The sequence below is a fragment of the Oryzias melastigma genome, linkage group LG18, assembly GCF_002922805.2.
Source record: "Oryzias melastigma strain HK-1 linkage group LG18, ASM292280v2, whole genome shotgun sequence".
Classification (NCBI taxonomy): Eukaryota; Metazoa; Chordata; class Actinopteri; order Beloniformes; family Adrianichthyidae; genus Oryzias; species Oryzias melastigma.
The window spans coordinates 23778393-23793461 of NC_050529.1; the positions used below are offsets into that span (position 1 = coordinate 23778393).

General features: G+C 43.7%; 1 protein-coding gene and 1 long non-coding RNA gene across 3 annotated transcripts in view; both read left to right on the forward strand.

Annotated features, from left to right (window-relative positions):
• Positions 1–10696: 10696 nt before the first annotated feature.
• On the forward strand, positions 10697–10907 carry LOC118600039. Its single transcript, XR_004949609.1, has 2 exons — positions 10697–10749; positions 10818–10907. It is a non-coding gene; the product is annotated as an uncharacterized LOC118600039 (long non-coding RNA).
• A 1277-nt stretch (positions 10908–12184) lies between these two features.
• The window catches only part of ank2b (ankyrin 2b, neuronal), a 203536-nt gene continuing 200651 nt past the window's right edge, over positions 12185–15069 (forward strand). For both annotated transcript variants that reach the window (XM_036216674.1, XM_036216677.1), the window contains exon 1: positions 12185–12602. In XM_036216674.1, coding sequence (XP_036072567.1) covers positions 12516–12602 — 87 coding nt within the window. In that variant the 5' untranslated portion in view covers positions 12185–12515. The remainder of the gene's footprint in view (positions 12603–15069) is intronic.

Genomic DNA, 15069 nt, shown 5'->3' on the forward strand with positions numbered 1-15069 from the left:
CATGCGCGTCTGCTGCGAGTGAAATGAGCGGCACCTTGTAGACAAATAAAAAATCTGTGACCGACTAATTAAGACTCTTTTAAGGCCACAAACACAGGACATTGAAAACCCCGCTCTGAATTCAGAACTGTCGCGACTGGTTGGCAATGCGCGAGTGACGAAATGAAGCTTCATTTGGGAAGTCATGTGATCATAAGAAATCTGAAGCGAGCGCTCAATACTCCACCAGTGACACTTCCGCTTTGAAAGATTCGATGCAGAGTCGAGCTACCCGCTCGAGCAGAACATCTTTAGTTGCCACTGTGCTGTAGCCTGTGGCCTGTTGGGACTGGTGCCCCTACGTTTTGCTGGAGCAGCTGATGGACTAATGTTTTTAACTTGATTTTATTTATCTGTATACCACAAAGGGTCTTCTATTTGCCTGTTTATTCTTTTTGATATTTCAGAGCTGCAGCAGCAGGGACTGGTTCTAAAGTGGACATTTTGGTTGTTATGTGTTGTCCCTTGGGTTTGGTACCTTTTCTTTGTTAATGCATGTGATTTTTTTATTTTTTTTTTTTTTTTCTGCTTGAGTTACCAGGCTTCTGTTGCAGGTGGGCTATAACTCAATACTTTAAAACTGTTTATAATAAATCCACTTTTTTTAAAATCTGGAACCATCTTGTTTGAGTCCACCTTTTTTTTAGTGTGTGCCTGAACTGCTTGTCTTGCCACTCTACCTTAAACAAGATTCAAACAAAACAAAGTAGAGTTCTATAAACTTTGTAATCCACCAAACCTCCACAAGAGAGCATCATCCACCAACTCTTAATCGACCATGTTTCCGAGCTGATCAAGTTCCTAAATCCTCACCTAAAATCATGTGCACAAAACTGACAGTTGGACCCCAAAAGTAAGAAGCGAATGTAAGTTTTTTTTTAAAGGGTCATGGGCTCGCCATGTTTTATGGAGTTCAGCTAAGATTTCATGTGCTTTATGTCAACATTTTCTTGAAGGGGTAGGTGTTCAGGACTCAAAATGATTCAGCTTATCTCTGGAATACAGGCACATTGTTATAAGACTTGATGCCATCAGTGACTCTCCAGTGGTCAATCCCATTCCATTTAAAGAAAAAAGATTCACTCAGAAGATACTATGAATATATATACAATGACATCACTGATCATTTACTTGAGCACAGTTTTTTATTTAGTTGGAGGGTCTGAGTGAGGAGCACAGAATCTTCGCTGATGATATATCTGTGGCCACACCTGTCTTTGTCTCCTCATCCTCCATTTGTATTTTCCTCTGCAGCGTTCCCTTTGCACCCTGTTGCCCCGACAACAGACAGACAGCCATGAAAAGGTTTCCTTGGAAACACCGAAGGAGGGTTCCTCAGCCTGAGAGATGCACTGCCTCTGTACGTAAAATCGGATTTAGGTGACAAATCCATACCTGTCTTTTCTCTTCAGCGCTGTAGTAAAGTGAGAAGTCCACAGGCTTCAGCCAAGACTTAAGGGAATATATTTATTTCATGTTTTTGCATAAAAAGACTTTTAGCCATCAAACTGGCATTTTATTTCTCTAATAAAGTGAGTACCAGCAGTTTGAACAAAAAAAGTTATAAAGGAGGTTGGAGATTATTTCTTTCCTCTGAAAAATCCTATGTGAGCAATGCTTCAGGAATAACATTTAATTGTTGCACATGAATTTAGATCAGCCATTTAAAGTAAGAATTGTTGTTTGGAGGTCGCAAACATTCAAAACTTACAGACTAAGGCTATGCTTGCTCAGAACAGCTGCTAAAAAGAAACTAATAGACAAGTTCTGCGTCTAGACCAGGGATAACCAATAAAAATTTCAATCGTCCAGTTATAAAAATTGCCTTCATGCAAAGGTCCACTCTGTATATTTTGGTTTCATTTCAGTAATATTTACTTTTGCGTTCACATTAAGATACTTTTACAACAGCAAACAGGTACAACTTCAGGCATTATAACAAACTGAAATATATTTTTAATAATAATACTACTAATAATAATAATAATAAACAAAAAAAATATTTTAAAACAATGCAAACAAAGTTTCAAGCTTTTACCTTCACTGTGTCACAGTTTGAGCGTCACGGTTCAGATATTTATTTTGGATCAGTAAAAAGAAAAAAAGAAAAACAGAAAAAAACAAGATAAAAGGTAAATAAATTTTTTGAAACATTTCAAATCATATATTCAAAAAGCATTTAAAGTACTTCACACACACAATGTTTATATATGTATCATCAAAACATTTAATCATTGAGGCCTATTCATTAAAACAAAACATATTTAAACTTTGAACACAAACAAAATGTTAAAACATGTAGTTTCTGATTACATTTACAAGTCTTGAGACCAAATCTACAAAAATTGAAAGACAAAAATGCTTAAAAATAGTATTGAAAATACCAAGTCTATCTTGAGTACCCCTAAAATACAAATGTTCTCCCACCCCCCAATGTCCAAATTTTTTATAAATGAAACAGTTAAAATAATTTTTTGGTATTAATTGTTTTATCAAAATTTACCGTGGGAACATTTAATTATTTAAAATAATAATTGTTATCGGTAAAACGTGACACTCCCTTGTTCGCTTTTCCTGGTGATTTTTGATCTCTTTGGCTTGCCACACAATCGTACCCTGATGGCACCGGCGAGTCCGTTACAGAACTGCATCTTTCTCCTGCGCGGGACAGCTGCAGCTCCTCATTAGATGATTCTTTGAATCCAGAAATGTAAACGTATACTAATGCTGTTATTCAGCTCTTAAAATTAAATAAACCTGACATCTATTGATCCGCGTCCTTCGTTGTGAAGCTGAGGAAAGTTTTTGACAGAAGCTTCTCCCACACGTAGCGGGAGCTTCAGATGAACAGACTTTAAAGGCCTCGTGCAGTGGAAATTTTTTTTTTTAAATTTAGAAAGTCAATGGAACTTGGAAAACAAATCTGATAAAAATATTCACTTAAAATGATCCAGCGCGATTTTATTGATCATTTTATGGTCGTGCACGGCTTTAAATTTGGGCGACAGGTGGTGATGGGCGGGGGCTGCGCGCGACATCACTACAGGGATCCCAGAGTGTAAACAACAATGGCGGACGGTTTGAGAAGCGACGTAGCGGATATTTCTTTGAATGAAGGTGATGAAACACGGGAATTTTAACGACACAGGGTTCGGAGGGTGTACAGCCCTACCAGTTTGAACCGGAGGTTTTCTCATCTGAGGATACAGGGGCTTTGGATGACGATGGTGAAAGCTCATACAGCGATGGCGTGGAGAAGACGATCAAACTTGACTTTTTAGAGGAATTAAAAGTCTTAACAAGTTTTCCGTAGGTGAACCTGCGGAAGGATCATTACCGGAAAGGGAAAGGCGCCGCCGCTGCCGCGGAGCGTCCTTTGTCGTCCTCCTCCAGGGCCGAGGCGGACAGAGCCCCCCCGCCCGGGTCTGCTGCTGCTGCGGCGATGGGAGAATTATGAAGGGAGACCCCCTTCTTCGGCACATTACTGCACCCAAATACCACACTCCTATTCACCATTATCCCGTTCGAATCCCCAAATCCCCGGCAGTCCAAATTCTATTATGTTAAGTAATTCCATGCCCAGAAAATCATAACAACACTAGCAGATCTAGCTGTATGTTCCTGTACTGACGTCACAAGACCTATGACCTACTTATCGGTGGCTGCCCAAAATCTGAGCGACGGCGCTATCTTTGAACGCTTGTAGAGAGTGCACGGGGCCGCGGGTGACAAAATAATTATACGGGGGTTCATTTGTGACATAAATACTAATGTTTTATTGCAGTTTAAGAAAAAATCACGATTTTCACCGCACGAGGCCTTTAAGATAACTGCGAAGCTGTTACTACAGTGCTTGTCAAAACAAAGAGGATTTGCAGGAATTTGATGCAAATTCCATGTGACTTGAACGGACAAGTGATGTGCGCGCACGGGGGTTGGGGTTGGTATGGTCCACGGTAAACACCTTTGCCGAACCGTGGCTTCTGATCCGTCCCTCCCGTAACCTGCTGCTCACGTTCTCCAAACTGCATTATGCAGTTCATAAATAATGACAACTGTTTTAGTTTTTGTGCCACGCTATTTGCGCCAGTTATAGTCTACACACGTCTGCCCGAGGATTTCTTTATTTAATTATTTTTTTCTTGCCGAGGGCATTTTTTTTTCCTCAGCCAGGGATATCAGCTCACCGGTCTGGAGAGAAAAGTCTGTCGGTCCGGACGTGGACACTGCGGTCAAGTGAGCCGATGTTCGTTTGTCCGTGGTCAAATCAGCCCTCATTGGATTTTTTCTGCGAGTTTCATACAAGACTTACGGTAGCATGTCCGTGCTCGCTAGAAAATCCGGAGACTCTTTAGAAAAAATTTTTCTGCGAGTTTCATACAAGACTTACGGTCGCATGTCCGTTTCCATGCCAAGCGCTGTACAAGTGTATGATGTATATGGATATATATACTGGGTGTAGATTCACAGTCAATAAACCCTTGTTGTGACCGTTGTATTTTATGCTAAACCTTATCCATATTGAGTATGTCATGGATCAACCTACTGCTACCCTCCCCATTCACCTGAGGGAGCGCTCCCCTGAGTTTTGACCACACCACCTTCCTTCACCTGGACTCATCTTCATCAGCTGTTTCCCATCATCTCATCACCTCCTCAGTATATAGTCTGGCTCCACACTGTCACTTACTGTGAAGTATTGTTTGTGCCAACCTGTCTGCATTACCGGGTGTTTATACCAGGACCTGATCTTCTGTCTCTGACCCTGCTCTTACTCTGGTTGCCTGCCGCTTGCCCTGAACCTCGCCTGGACTTAAACTACTCTCCTCTCTCTTCTCGGATGATCCCCTGCTCGTGTATGACCTCTGCCTGTCTGACCCGGCTTTAGTTTTGTGGACTTTTAGCTCTGATGATAAACCTGCTGCATGTGGAACCAGCTGTCTGCCTGTTTGGGACAGATTATGTTAAGATCATTTTTTTTGTTGGACCTGATGGAAAAGGAGAAGGGGTATTTGAATTTGACCCCTCCCCCCTGCATTAGAAGATTCCATTTCTTTGCGCCCAAACATGTATCCGTTTCCACATGGTTGTATAATTTTGGGCCTGATTAGAGCTAAAGGTGATCTGATTTACAGATGCACCTTTTTTGTGGTCACTCTGAAGCATGATTGTCTTTCCAGTAAAACTGGTGTTCAGATGGATTTGTTCTGAGTGACCCAGGTGGTTTTAGATATCATGGCTTCAGAAAAGCAGCTTTTCACCATCAGAGATAGATGCTGCTTCTGCCTGCTGTCTGGGAACTCTTAGCCAGAGGACATTATTAAAATCCAGACAGTCTATAGTTTGTAAGGAGCTCATAAAGCTGCCCCTATGTGTGCAGTGGGGGGCGAAGGCGGAGACTGTGTGGGCATGTGTGGATTTAAAATCTGGCTGCCTCCAGACAACAAAGACTCTGACACAGTGGAGTGGATTTGCTGTGAGAGTAATCCTCACTGGCTGGATGATCTTTGAGTCAATTTAGGGAGGAAGAAGCCAGCCATGCTGTATATGTTTATCATTGGAGATTTGCTTCTTCCATTTGCTGTTACAAATACTGAAACATTTTCATCCATTTCGACCACTGACCCAATCCAATTCCAAGTCATTTATTTTGAGTAGTGTTTACAAAAGTATTGCTTTAGGCTGTTCCCTATTTCTATTTCAATAACATTCTGGTATCATCTAACACTGAAACGGAGTACTTCTGTGAAGTAACTTGAAATATCCAGAAAAAATATATGAGAAAAAAATTCAAAATGTGTACAAATAAATATAATATAAATATACACAGAAATTCACTCAAAATATTTGCTCACTAAGACATATTAATAAAAGCACAACATTAATGACAACTTTGAACTCAAGATATTCCTATATATACCAAACTCAGTATGCCTACATAGACGAAGCGCTTTGAGACATTGCATCTTTAAAAAAGAGGGAAAATGTATATTTGTAAAAAAAAAAAAAAAAGGAAGAAAACTCCAGTCACTGGTTAAAAAGCACTGTCCTTCTCCTGTCAGTGTTCTGTAAATCCTTCCTACCTACACCCACTGCACATGCGGAGACCAAATATTTTTCCGTTTGGCAGAGCGCCCATAAATCTGGTATCTCTTTAATTATGTGGTCATTATGCTGCTTTTGCGACTTTAGGTTTCATTTAATTGTAGCTTAATCAAGCTAATGTAATGCTACACTTGTCAACTTAGCTCTGGACTTTTAGACGAGCTACTTCACTTCTGGGACTCTTAAATAGTTTTCACACTGCACCATACCTCTGCTGCAGATCCATATTGCCACACAGCCTCTCTCTCTCTCTGTGCGGTGAACATTTTAAATCCGCACTCTTTGAATTGAACAACATGATCACAGTGCGGAATATGAATGAAGCCTTGGCTGAGGTGTTCGTTTCCAACGTAAATTCATAATCCATGCCATCCTCGTGGCGTTTGGCTTTAACTAATCGTGGCAGCCCTACAAGGGACAACATCCTATTTTGACTGAGTCATCAACCATGTAATCGGATCAGGACATCCCTATATGTAAGAAATTCATCAGTATAAACTAAAGTTTTGATATTTTTTCTTTTTTTTTATTGTAAGGATTCTTGAAGAAAATATTATATTTTGATTGTGTTCATTAAGTAATGTATTAGAAATCTTTTAAATTCAAAACAGGCTCTTTTGCCTTTCAAGTCCAATTAGGTAAAAAGAGGGTATAGAAAACAGATTGATGATTTTTAGTACAGAGTTCACTAGTGTATATGCAGATGTATTGATAAAAGCCAGTGAGGGTTTTCAGTGTCAAGGAAAAATTCTCTATGCTCAGTATAATCTCTGAGTGTGGCATACAGTTTAGTCATTACTTCAAAATTGGTCTTGAAAAACATAAATTTCAAATTGTTTGAATAATTTTTTACCTGAACCCGAGCAGTGTTTTGTTGTTGGACTTCTGTGCACGTCATAGTTTGTCCATAACAAACACAATGAGGGAGGTTGGTGACATTGAGTCCGAGTTGACTATGTTCTCCACCTCTATTGTCCCTGCTGCTTTCCAGAGCTGCGGTCGCAAGGTCTCTGGTGCCTGTCGTGGCGGCAACCTACGAACCCGGTGGTGGACACCAGAAGTAAGGGAAGCCGTTGTAGGTAGCAGATGTGCTCGGCCTGTCAGATCGGCTCGGGGGCTTGCGACTAGTGATGACGTCACACAACTGTAACAAACGAGTTGGCTAATTTGCTGTTTTTCTGTACTGAAACTGACGTTTACAATAAAGTTTATTTTTTAAAAAAGAAAATATAAAGTGTTGAGATCTGCTCGGGCTATTATTTATCATTTTGGCATTGACAGCTCCTTCTCTAACGTCTGCTCTCCTCAGTGTTTGTGTAACGGAGCAGAAAGTGAGCACTGCATATTCTAGCGGGACTTCATCCGGTCCGTGCAACCAGAAAGAAGTTCAACATTGGCAGTATGTATTTAGAAAAATTTCGTGCGAATAATTATTTTCTTTTTTTTTTTTAATGTGCGACCAACAACAAGCTAGCATGCTACTCGCTAGCACCCACTTTACCTCAAACTTCATGCTTCCCAGCCTGATTTCTCTCTATTAAAATAATGATCATTATCATGTGATGATTCCTCTCCATCGGATTATTTCGTTGTCAAGGTTTTTGCGGCTGATTGCAAATATTCCTTCTCCTTTTGTGATTCCTAACGTATATGTTCGGACCTCCTCGGTTTTTACTCGGGAAGAATCCAGTGCATTGTTATGGCGGAAGTGTCTGTGTAATTCCCCGTGTCAAGGACAGTGGTCTAATGGTCCGGACCAATCACAATCTTATACGTCATCTATGCGCCAGCCCCGAGCCAATCTGACAGACCGAGCACATCTGCTACCGACACCGTCAAACTGAATAAGGAGCCTTATCAGGCCTGGTTGGCTTGTGGGACTCCAGAGGCAGCTGACAGATACCAGCAGTCTAAGCGAGCTGCGGCCCGGGCTGTTGTGGAGGCAAAACTCGGTCCTGGGAGGAGTTTGGTGAAGCTATGGAGAAGGACTATTGGTTGGCCTCAAAGAGATTCTGGCAAACCATCCAGCGCCTCAGTTTTATGCAGGCACCGTTTTCAGTGCAGGTGGGGATCTGCTGACCTCAACTGGGGACATTGTCGGGCGGTGGAAGGAATGCTTTGAGGATCTCCTCAACCCTGCTGAGACACCTTCCATTGAGGAAGCAGAGGCTGTGGACACTGAGGTGGAACTGTCCATCACCCAAGCTGAGGTCACTGAGGTAGTCAAAGAGCTCCTCGGTGGCAAGTCTCCAGGGTTGGATGAGGTTCGCCCTGAGTACCTCAAGTCTCTGGATGCTGTCGGAGTGTCTTGGCTGATACGTCTCTGCATAATTGAGTGGCAGACAGGAACCGTACCACTGGACTGGCAGACTGGGGTGGTGGTTCCCCTTTTCAAGAAGGGGGACCGGAGGGTGTGTTCCAATTACCGTGGAATCACACTCCTCAGCCTCCCTGGGAAAGTTTATGCCAGGGTACTGGAGAGGAGAGTCCGTCCGATAGTCGAACCTCGGATCCAAGAGCAACAGTGCGGTTTCCGTCCTGGTCGTGAAACAGTGGACCAGCTCTACACCCTCTCCAGGGTGCTGGAGGGTTTGTGGGAGTTTGCTCATCCAGTCCATATGTGTTTTGTGGATTTGGAGAAGGTCTCAATTTACCGGTCGATCTTCGTTCCAGTACTCACCTATGGTCAGGAGCTCTGGGTTGTGACCGAAAGAACGAGATCCCAACTACAAGCGGCTGAAATGAGTTTCCTCCGGAGGGTGGCTGGGCGCTCCCTTAGAGATGGGGTGAGAAGCTCGGTCACCCGGAGAGAGCTCGGAGTAAAGTCGCTTCTCCTCCGCATTGAGAGGAGCCAGTTGAGGTGGTTCGGGCATCTGATCCGGATGCCTCCTGGACGCCTCCCTGGAGAGGTGTTCCGGGCATGTCCCACTGGGCGGAGGCCCCGGGGAAGACCCAGGACACGCTGGAGAGACTAAGTTTCTCGGCTGGCCTGGGAACGCCTCGGGGTCCCCCCAGAAAAGCTGGAGGACGTGGCCGGGGAGAGGGAAGTCTGGGCATCTTTGCTCAGACTGCTGCCCCCGCGACCCTGTCCCGGCTGAAGCGGAGGAAGATGGATTCGATGGATGGATGGATTTGGAGAAGGTGTTCGACCGGGTTGCCTGTGGTGTCCTGTGGAGGGTGCTCTGGGAGATCAGGGTCCTGGGAGCCTTACTGAGGGTTGTTCAGTCTCTGTACAACCGGAGCAGGAGCTTGGTTGGTGGAGAACGCTCGAGAACGTCTTTAAACCGTACATACACACGTCTGCTGCAGAAGGCCCTGAACGTCTCATGTCTCTCTCAAACAACCAATGTCGACTTATATGGTTCCATTCCACCTGTCAGCTCAACAATACATTCAATACGTTCGCTGATCATTCTTCTCACAGATCTGACCAACCAGTACATCTCGCTCTATTCTACAACCCGACTGGACCATTCAAACCTGGTGGTCATTGTCGTATGAACTACATTCCAACACTACTACGTGATACCGGGCTACCAACGGTCGATGACATCTTGCGGGCGATCAACGACCGTTCCACCTGGCAAAAGATCTGTAGCAACGTGGGGGGTCGACATCGCAGCTTCAGTGTCGATGTAGAGCAAAAGAAAGAAAGGAGTTTCATTCGCACAGCCGCCAGTAAGTCAGACCAGTTCCCGGTGCAGGGCTGCCCTTTATCATCGGTTTTGTTCATGTTTTTATGGACAGAATTTCTAGTCCAGGGCCCGGACGGGATCTGGTTTGGGGACCACAGGATTTTATCTCTGCTCTTTGCAGATAATGTTGTTCTGTTGGCTTCATCGAGCCAAGACCTCCAGCATGTATTGGAGCGGTTTGCAGCCGAGTGTGAAGGGATGAGGGTCAGCACCGCTAAATCTGAGGCCATAGTTCTGGACCAGAGAAAGGTAGTTTGCCCTCTTTTGGTGGGTGGAGTGCTCCTGCCTCAGGTGGAGGTGTTAGGACTCTGCCACTCCTGACTCAGCTCTGACTGCCACAAATCACCTGATTACCTTCACCTGCGTTCTCCCCTTTATATTGCTCTGCTCTCCACCTGCCCTCTGCCAGAACGTTGTCAGTCCTCTGCTATGCCTGGTCTGCTCAGCTCTGCTCTGCTCTGCTCTGCTCAACCTTCAAGTTTGCCTGCCTGCCCTGTCCTGCTCAGCTCTGCTCTGCTCAACCTTCAAGTTTGCCTTCCTGCTCAGCTCTGCTCTGCTCAACCTTCAAGTTTACCTCCCTGCTCTGCTCTGCTCAGCTCTGCTCTGCTCAACCTTCAAGTTTGCCTGCCTGCCCTGTTCTGCTCTGCTCTGCTCAACCTTCAAGTTTGCCTACCTGCCCTGTTCTGCTCAGCTCTGCTCTGCTCAACCTTCAAGTTTGCCTTCCTGCTCAGCTCTGCTCTGCTCAACCTTCAAGTTTACCTCCCTGATCTGCTCTGCTCAGCTCTGCTCTGCTCAACCTTCAAGTTTGCCTGCCTGCTCTGCTCAACCTCCAAATTAGCCAGCCCTGCCCCGTCCAAACTGTCTGCTCTGCCTGGATCCTGCTGCCCTGCGCTATCTGCCCAGCCTGAGAGTGAGTAGTAAATCTAAGACTCACTCTCTGATCCTCATAGTGTGGCTGATTCTGGTTTTTCTTTCAAGTATCCGCTCCGTGCTGCCCTTCCCCATGTGAAGACTCAAGACCTGTTCCTGTTACGCCATCCTGACAATAAACCTGTTCTTATCTCTACAGTTTGCATCTTGGGGTTCTTTAACTACCTTCCACATTTCTGACAGGAGGAGTTTAAATATCTTGGGGTCTTGCTCACAAGTGAGGGAAGATTGCAGCGTGAGATCGACAGGCAGATTGGAGCGGCGTCTGCCATTTTGGGGTCGCAGCTGAGGAGAGAGCTGAGCCAGAAAGCAAAGCTTTCCATTTACCGGTCGATCTTCGTTCCAGTACTCACCTCTGGTCATGAACTGGGTCATGACCGAAAGAACGAGATCCGGCTGAAATGAGTTTCCTCTGGAGGGTGGCTGGAGTCTTCCTTAGAGATAGGGTGAGGAGTTCGGTCACCCGGAGAGAGCTCGGAGTAGAGCCCCTTCTCCTCCACATCCAGAGGAGCCAGTTGAGGTGGCTCGGGCATCTGGTCCAGATGCCTCCTGGACGCCTCCCTACAGAGGTGTTCCGAGCATGAATGAGTGGAAGAAAATGGATGGATGGATGGATGGATGAATATTTTTTTTCACTGATTTGAAGTCTGTGTTTAAATGATTGATTGTGTGAGAACTGGACCAGGTGAGAATTTTGTTTATTTCTGGCTCCAACCAAAGGGAGTCAAAACTCGCCATTTATTTGTTATGTGAGTCACTAGATACCACAAAGTTTTAGTAAGGCATATGATTGGCCAATATATGACTGAAATGCACAACTCCTCAGTATGACTAGGCCATCAAAAATAAATTGCGGTTATTTGCACAGTTATTATTCATCTACCATTATTTACTCAATCGCTTGGTTGCAGTGATATTAGGTGAGCTGTTATTTGTCTTATCATTGTGTTTTTTTGAGCTGAAATGACCTGTAAATTTCTCCTTGTGGAATAAGACAAATTTATAAAATCTCTTGAGGTTAAAGGCATTTAGATCACTTACTTTTCAGTTGTTAATATTTCAGCTTTGCTGCTGTAGTCTTTGTTTTAATTGACAGCAATTATTTTTTCTTTAAAAAACAAATTCTCTGTATATAGTGTGTGGATTTTGGTTTATGCTGATAAATTACTTTTTTGTGGGAACTGGACTTGTGATCCAACATCACACATAGTTCTATTTGTATTCATCATGTTCTTTGAGTTTTTTTTTATTATTATTATTCATTTTTTTATGATTATAGGCAAATTATCTAAATTAAAATAACAATTGATCCCTTCAAAATAGTTCTCCCATAGAAGCACACAAACATACACAAGCTTTATTAGTAGGTATATTTGTAGATGTTCGTACGGGCATGAGTCCGAGTGTGTGTGTGTGTGTGTGTGTGTGTGTGTGTGTGTGTGTGTGTGGTAAGTGTACTCAAGTAGCAGCTATTTAGGTTCACCAACGAGGTTTCCAGATAAATGCTGGTGGCAGCTGCTGCCATAGCAACACCATTGTGCTCCTCCCTCCCTCCTCTTTCCCCATTCCAGACCACTCCTCCCACCCCTCACTCCTTCCCCCATTTCTGGCTGCATCCACATCGTTGTAGAGGGAGGACCAGAGAGGAGAGATCAGTCTTCTTACTCTGATTCACTGAAGAGACCGTGCTGAGACTGAAGGGGAGAAGGAGTACAGTGGGGAGGTGGTTTTTAGTTTCGGGACAAGATGAGTGAGGACAACCACTCCCACTACCGTCTGGATCCCAGTGATCGCCTCAATGGACTAGGGCAGAGGAGAAAGAGACCCAAGAAGGTACATGAATTGCAAAGAGCCACATGGTGTTGAGCGTGAGGGAGGTGGGAGCGGGGGGAGCAGTAGTGGAGTATTCTTGACCCCCCCCCAAGATGTTTTCTGTTTTGTATTTTGACATTTGCAGCATTGTGTGATGAGAGGGGCTGGTCTTCTTGGTGTTGTTGTTTTTGTAGACTCCTCTGTGTTGTGAGTTGTGGGAGGGGGCTAATCTGACATGCTGACAGGGTGGGTCCCTGCTCAGCTCACCTCCCTTTGTGTTGTTCCTCTGAATTTTACTGCTCGCAGGTATGGGGGGTGGGGACTATATCTTTTCCAGACCATGGACACTGTGATAGATTTTTGCTGCATTTCATTTTAATGTCTGGAGTCATTACGTATCAACACACCTATCAACCTATCAGCTTTATTTTTCTCAGATCTTATAGGTGTGTTCCACTGGGGTGCAGCAAAACTGTAATAAAAGACACCAAGTAGACAATTTTACTTGAAATAAAAGTTAACTGGTGCTCCACAAATATCACATAAACCTCCTATATAATTGCTCACGAGATCAACATTTTTATTTCTGAGATTGTGCTTGTGATTGTGATTGCTTATCAAGCCTTTCACAAAGTTGTATTCATTCTGACTTTTTTAGCCTCAAAACCTTAAAATAAACTTGTTTATTTCCTGAAGATATGCCATCTGAGTGCTGCCCCCTTCAGGTTGAAAGGAGTCATTTCAAAAGTTTCACTTCACCATACTCTGAGCTCCGCTATAAAAGCCGCGTCCATATTCGGGAAGTTAGGAAACAGTGGTCGAGTGCAATTGGCATTGATTCCAGTAAACTCCGTCCAGGTGATAGATTTGCAATGAACGTTTCACACTGGATTCTTTTTTTAATACGTTAGCCTTAATAAAGGCTAACGTATTAAATGATGAAAACACAATTAAATGATGCTATGATGTGCAGCATTTTACCACTCTCAGACATGGGCCCCCTTCGGTTCTGCAAACCCTTAGTTGTGCCGGGTGTTGTGCCAAGATATGCATCTCCTGTCAGAATTTGTATCCCCTGTCACTGGTGTCGTTTATTTGTTTTGTAACGCTCATATTGCTGCCCTGCCATTGGGTATTATATACAGAGAAAAATCCTCAAACTCCACAGAAAGTTTTGTGATGAAGCCATAGACATATATTATCACTATATACATATTACCCTATATCACTATATACAGTCAATGGGTGAAACTGGCATCACTTTCCATTATTGAACATGCTGTCTAGCCTTCCTTAGCCCCTTTTTTGCATTTTTCAAATCTGGACTGAAAGTGGAGTCAGCCTCCAACTGTTCTGTTGTGTTGCCCATGAAATCTGAATGGAGACGTTCTCCGAAATTCCAACTAAGAAGTCTGACTTTAGCTGTTTTTTCTTACGGAAAATCCTGACTTACAATCAAAGTTAGCTTTTTTATAACCACAGGAATAGATTGTTTTGTCTTACTAGTTTATATCTCCACACACAGTAGTGTTCTCACTCTGATAGGAAGTTTCTGAAAGTTCAAGACTGATGCTGGTATGTAACGCAGCAGTTCTTACACACAAAGTCAAATGTTTGAGGGAACAGAGACAAAGCATTTGGCAGGAGGGGCCCACCAGGAATCAATAGATGAATTATTGATATGCTCCCTCCCCCATGCTTAAATGAGCACAGAGTACCCGCACACACAGCAGTATGGTGACCTACGGGAGTTGAACTTGGCCTTTTTTCAGAACAGTAATGTGAAGGTCTTCTGTTAGTGTTTGCAGTTTGGCGCTGCTCACATCTGAACACAAAGCTGACTTAATGATACGTTGTCAGCGAGGTTCTCACTCTGTCCTCTTGCCTTTTTCTTGAAAGCACTAAGCACTTAAACCTCCTGATGCCTCAATTAAATCTATCCCTCTCACTGATCCGAGCAGGGCTTGGACCACAGCTCTGCTGGAAGCGGGCCGTAAACTGTGGGTTTTTTGCACTGATAGAAGGGCTTCAGAGGGGGCAGGTTTATTTTTCTGATGAGAGCAGGAAGGTTGCAGATGTACTGCTCCAGGAGGAGCATAGTTTAGAGCTCTAAAATGTTCAGAGATTTTCTGTTTTAGAAAAATAAATTTTTCAGCCACTGTTGTATGGTGGAGCATGTGTCATGGATGGCCATAGAAATGCAGGAGACAAGACTTGGTGACAGGAACTAAAAATATTTAATAAATTAAGCAAACCATGACAAAACCACGGGCACCGGCCAGTGACGTAAATGAACAGAGCAGATGACCTGACCATGAGAACTAAAAAACCAGACACTTAAATACACTGAGGCCGATCAACTAAATGAAGACAGCTGTGGATGATGAACCTGAACATGGTGAAACTGACAGGAAACAGAACATGACAAAACCTAAGCACAGAATCCTCACTATGGTTCAGTACACTCTGGAATTTGCTGCTCAATTGT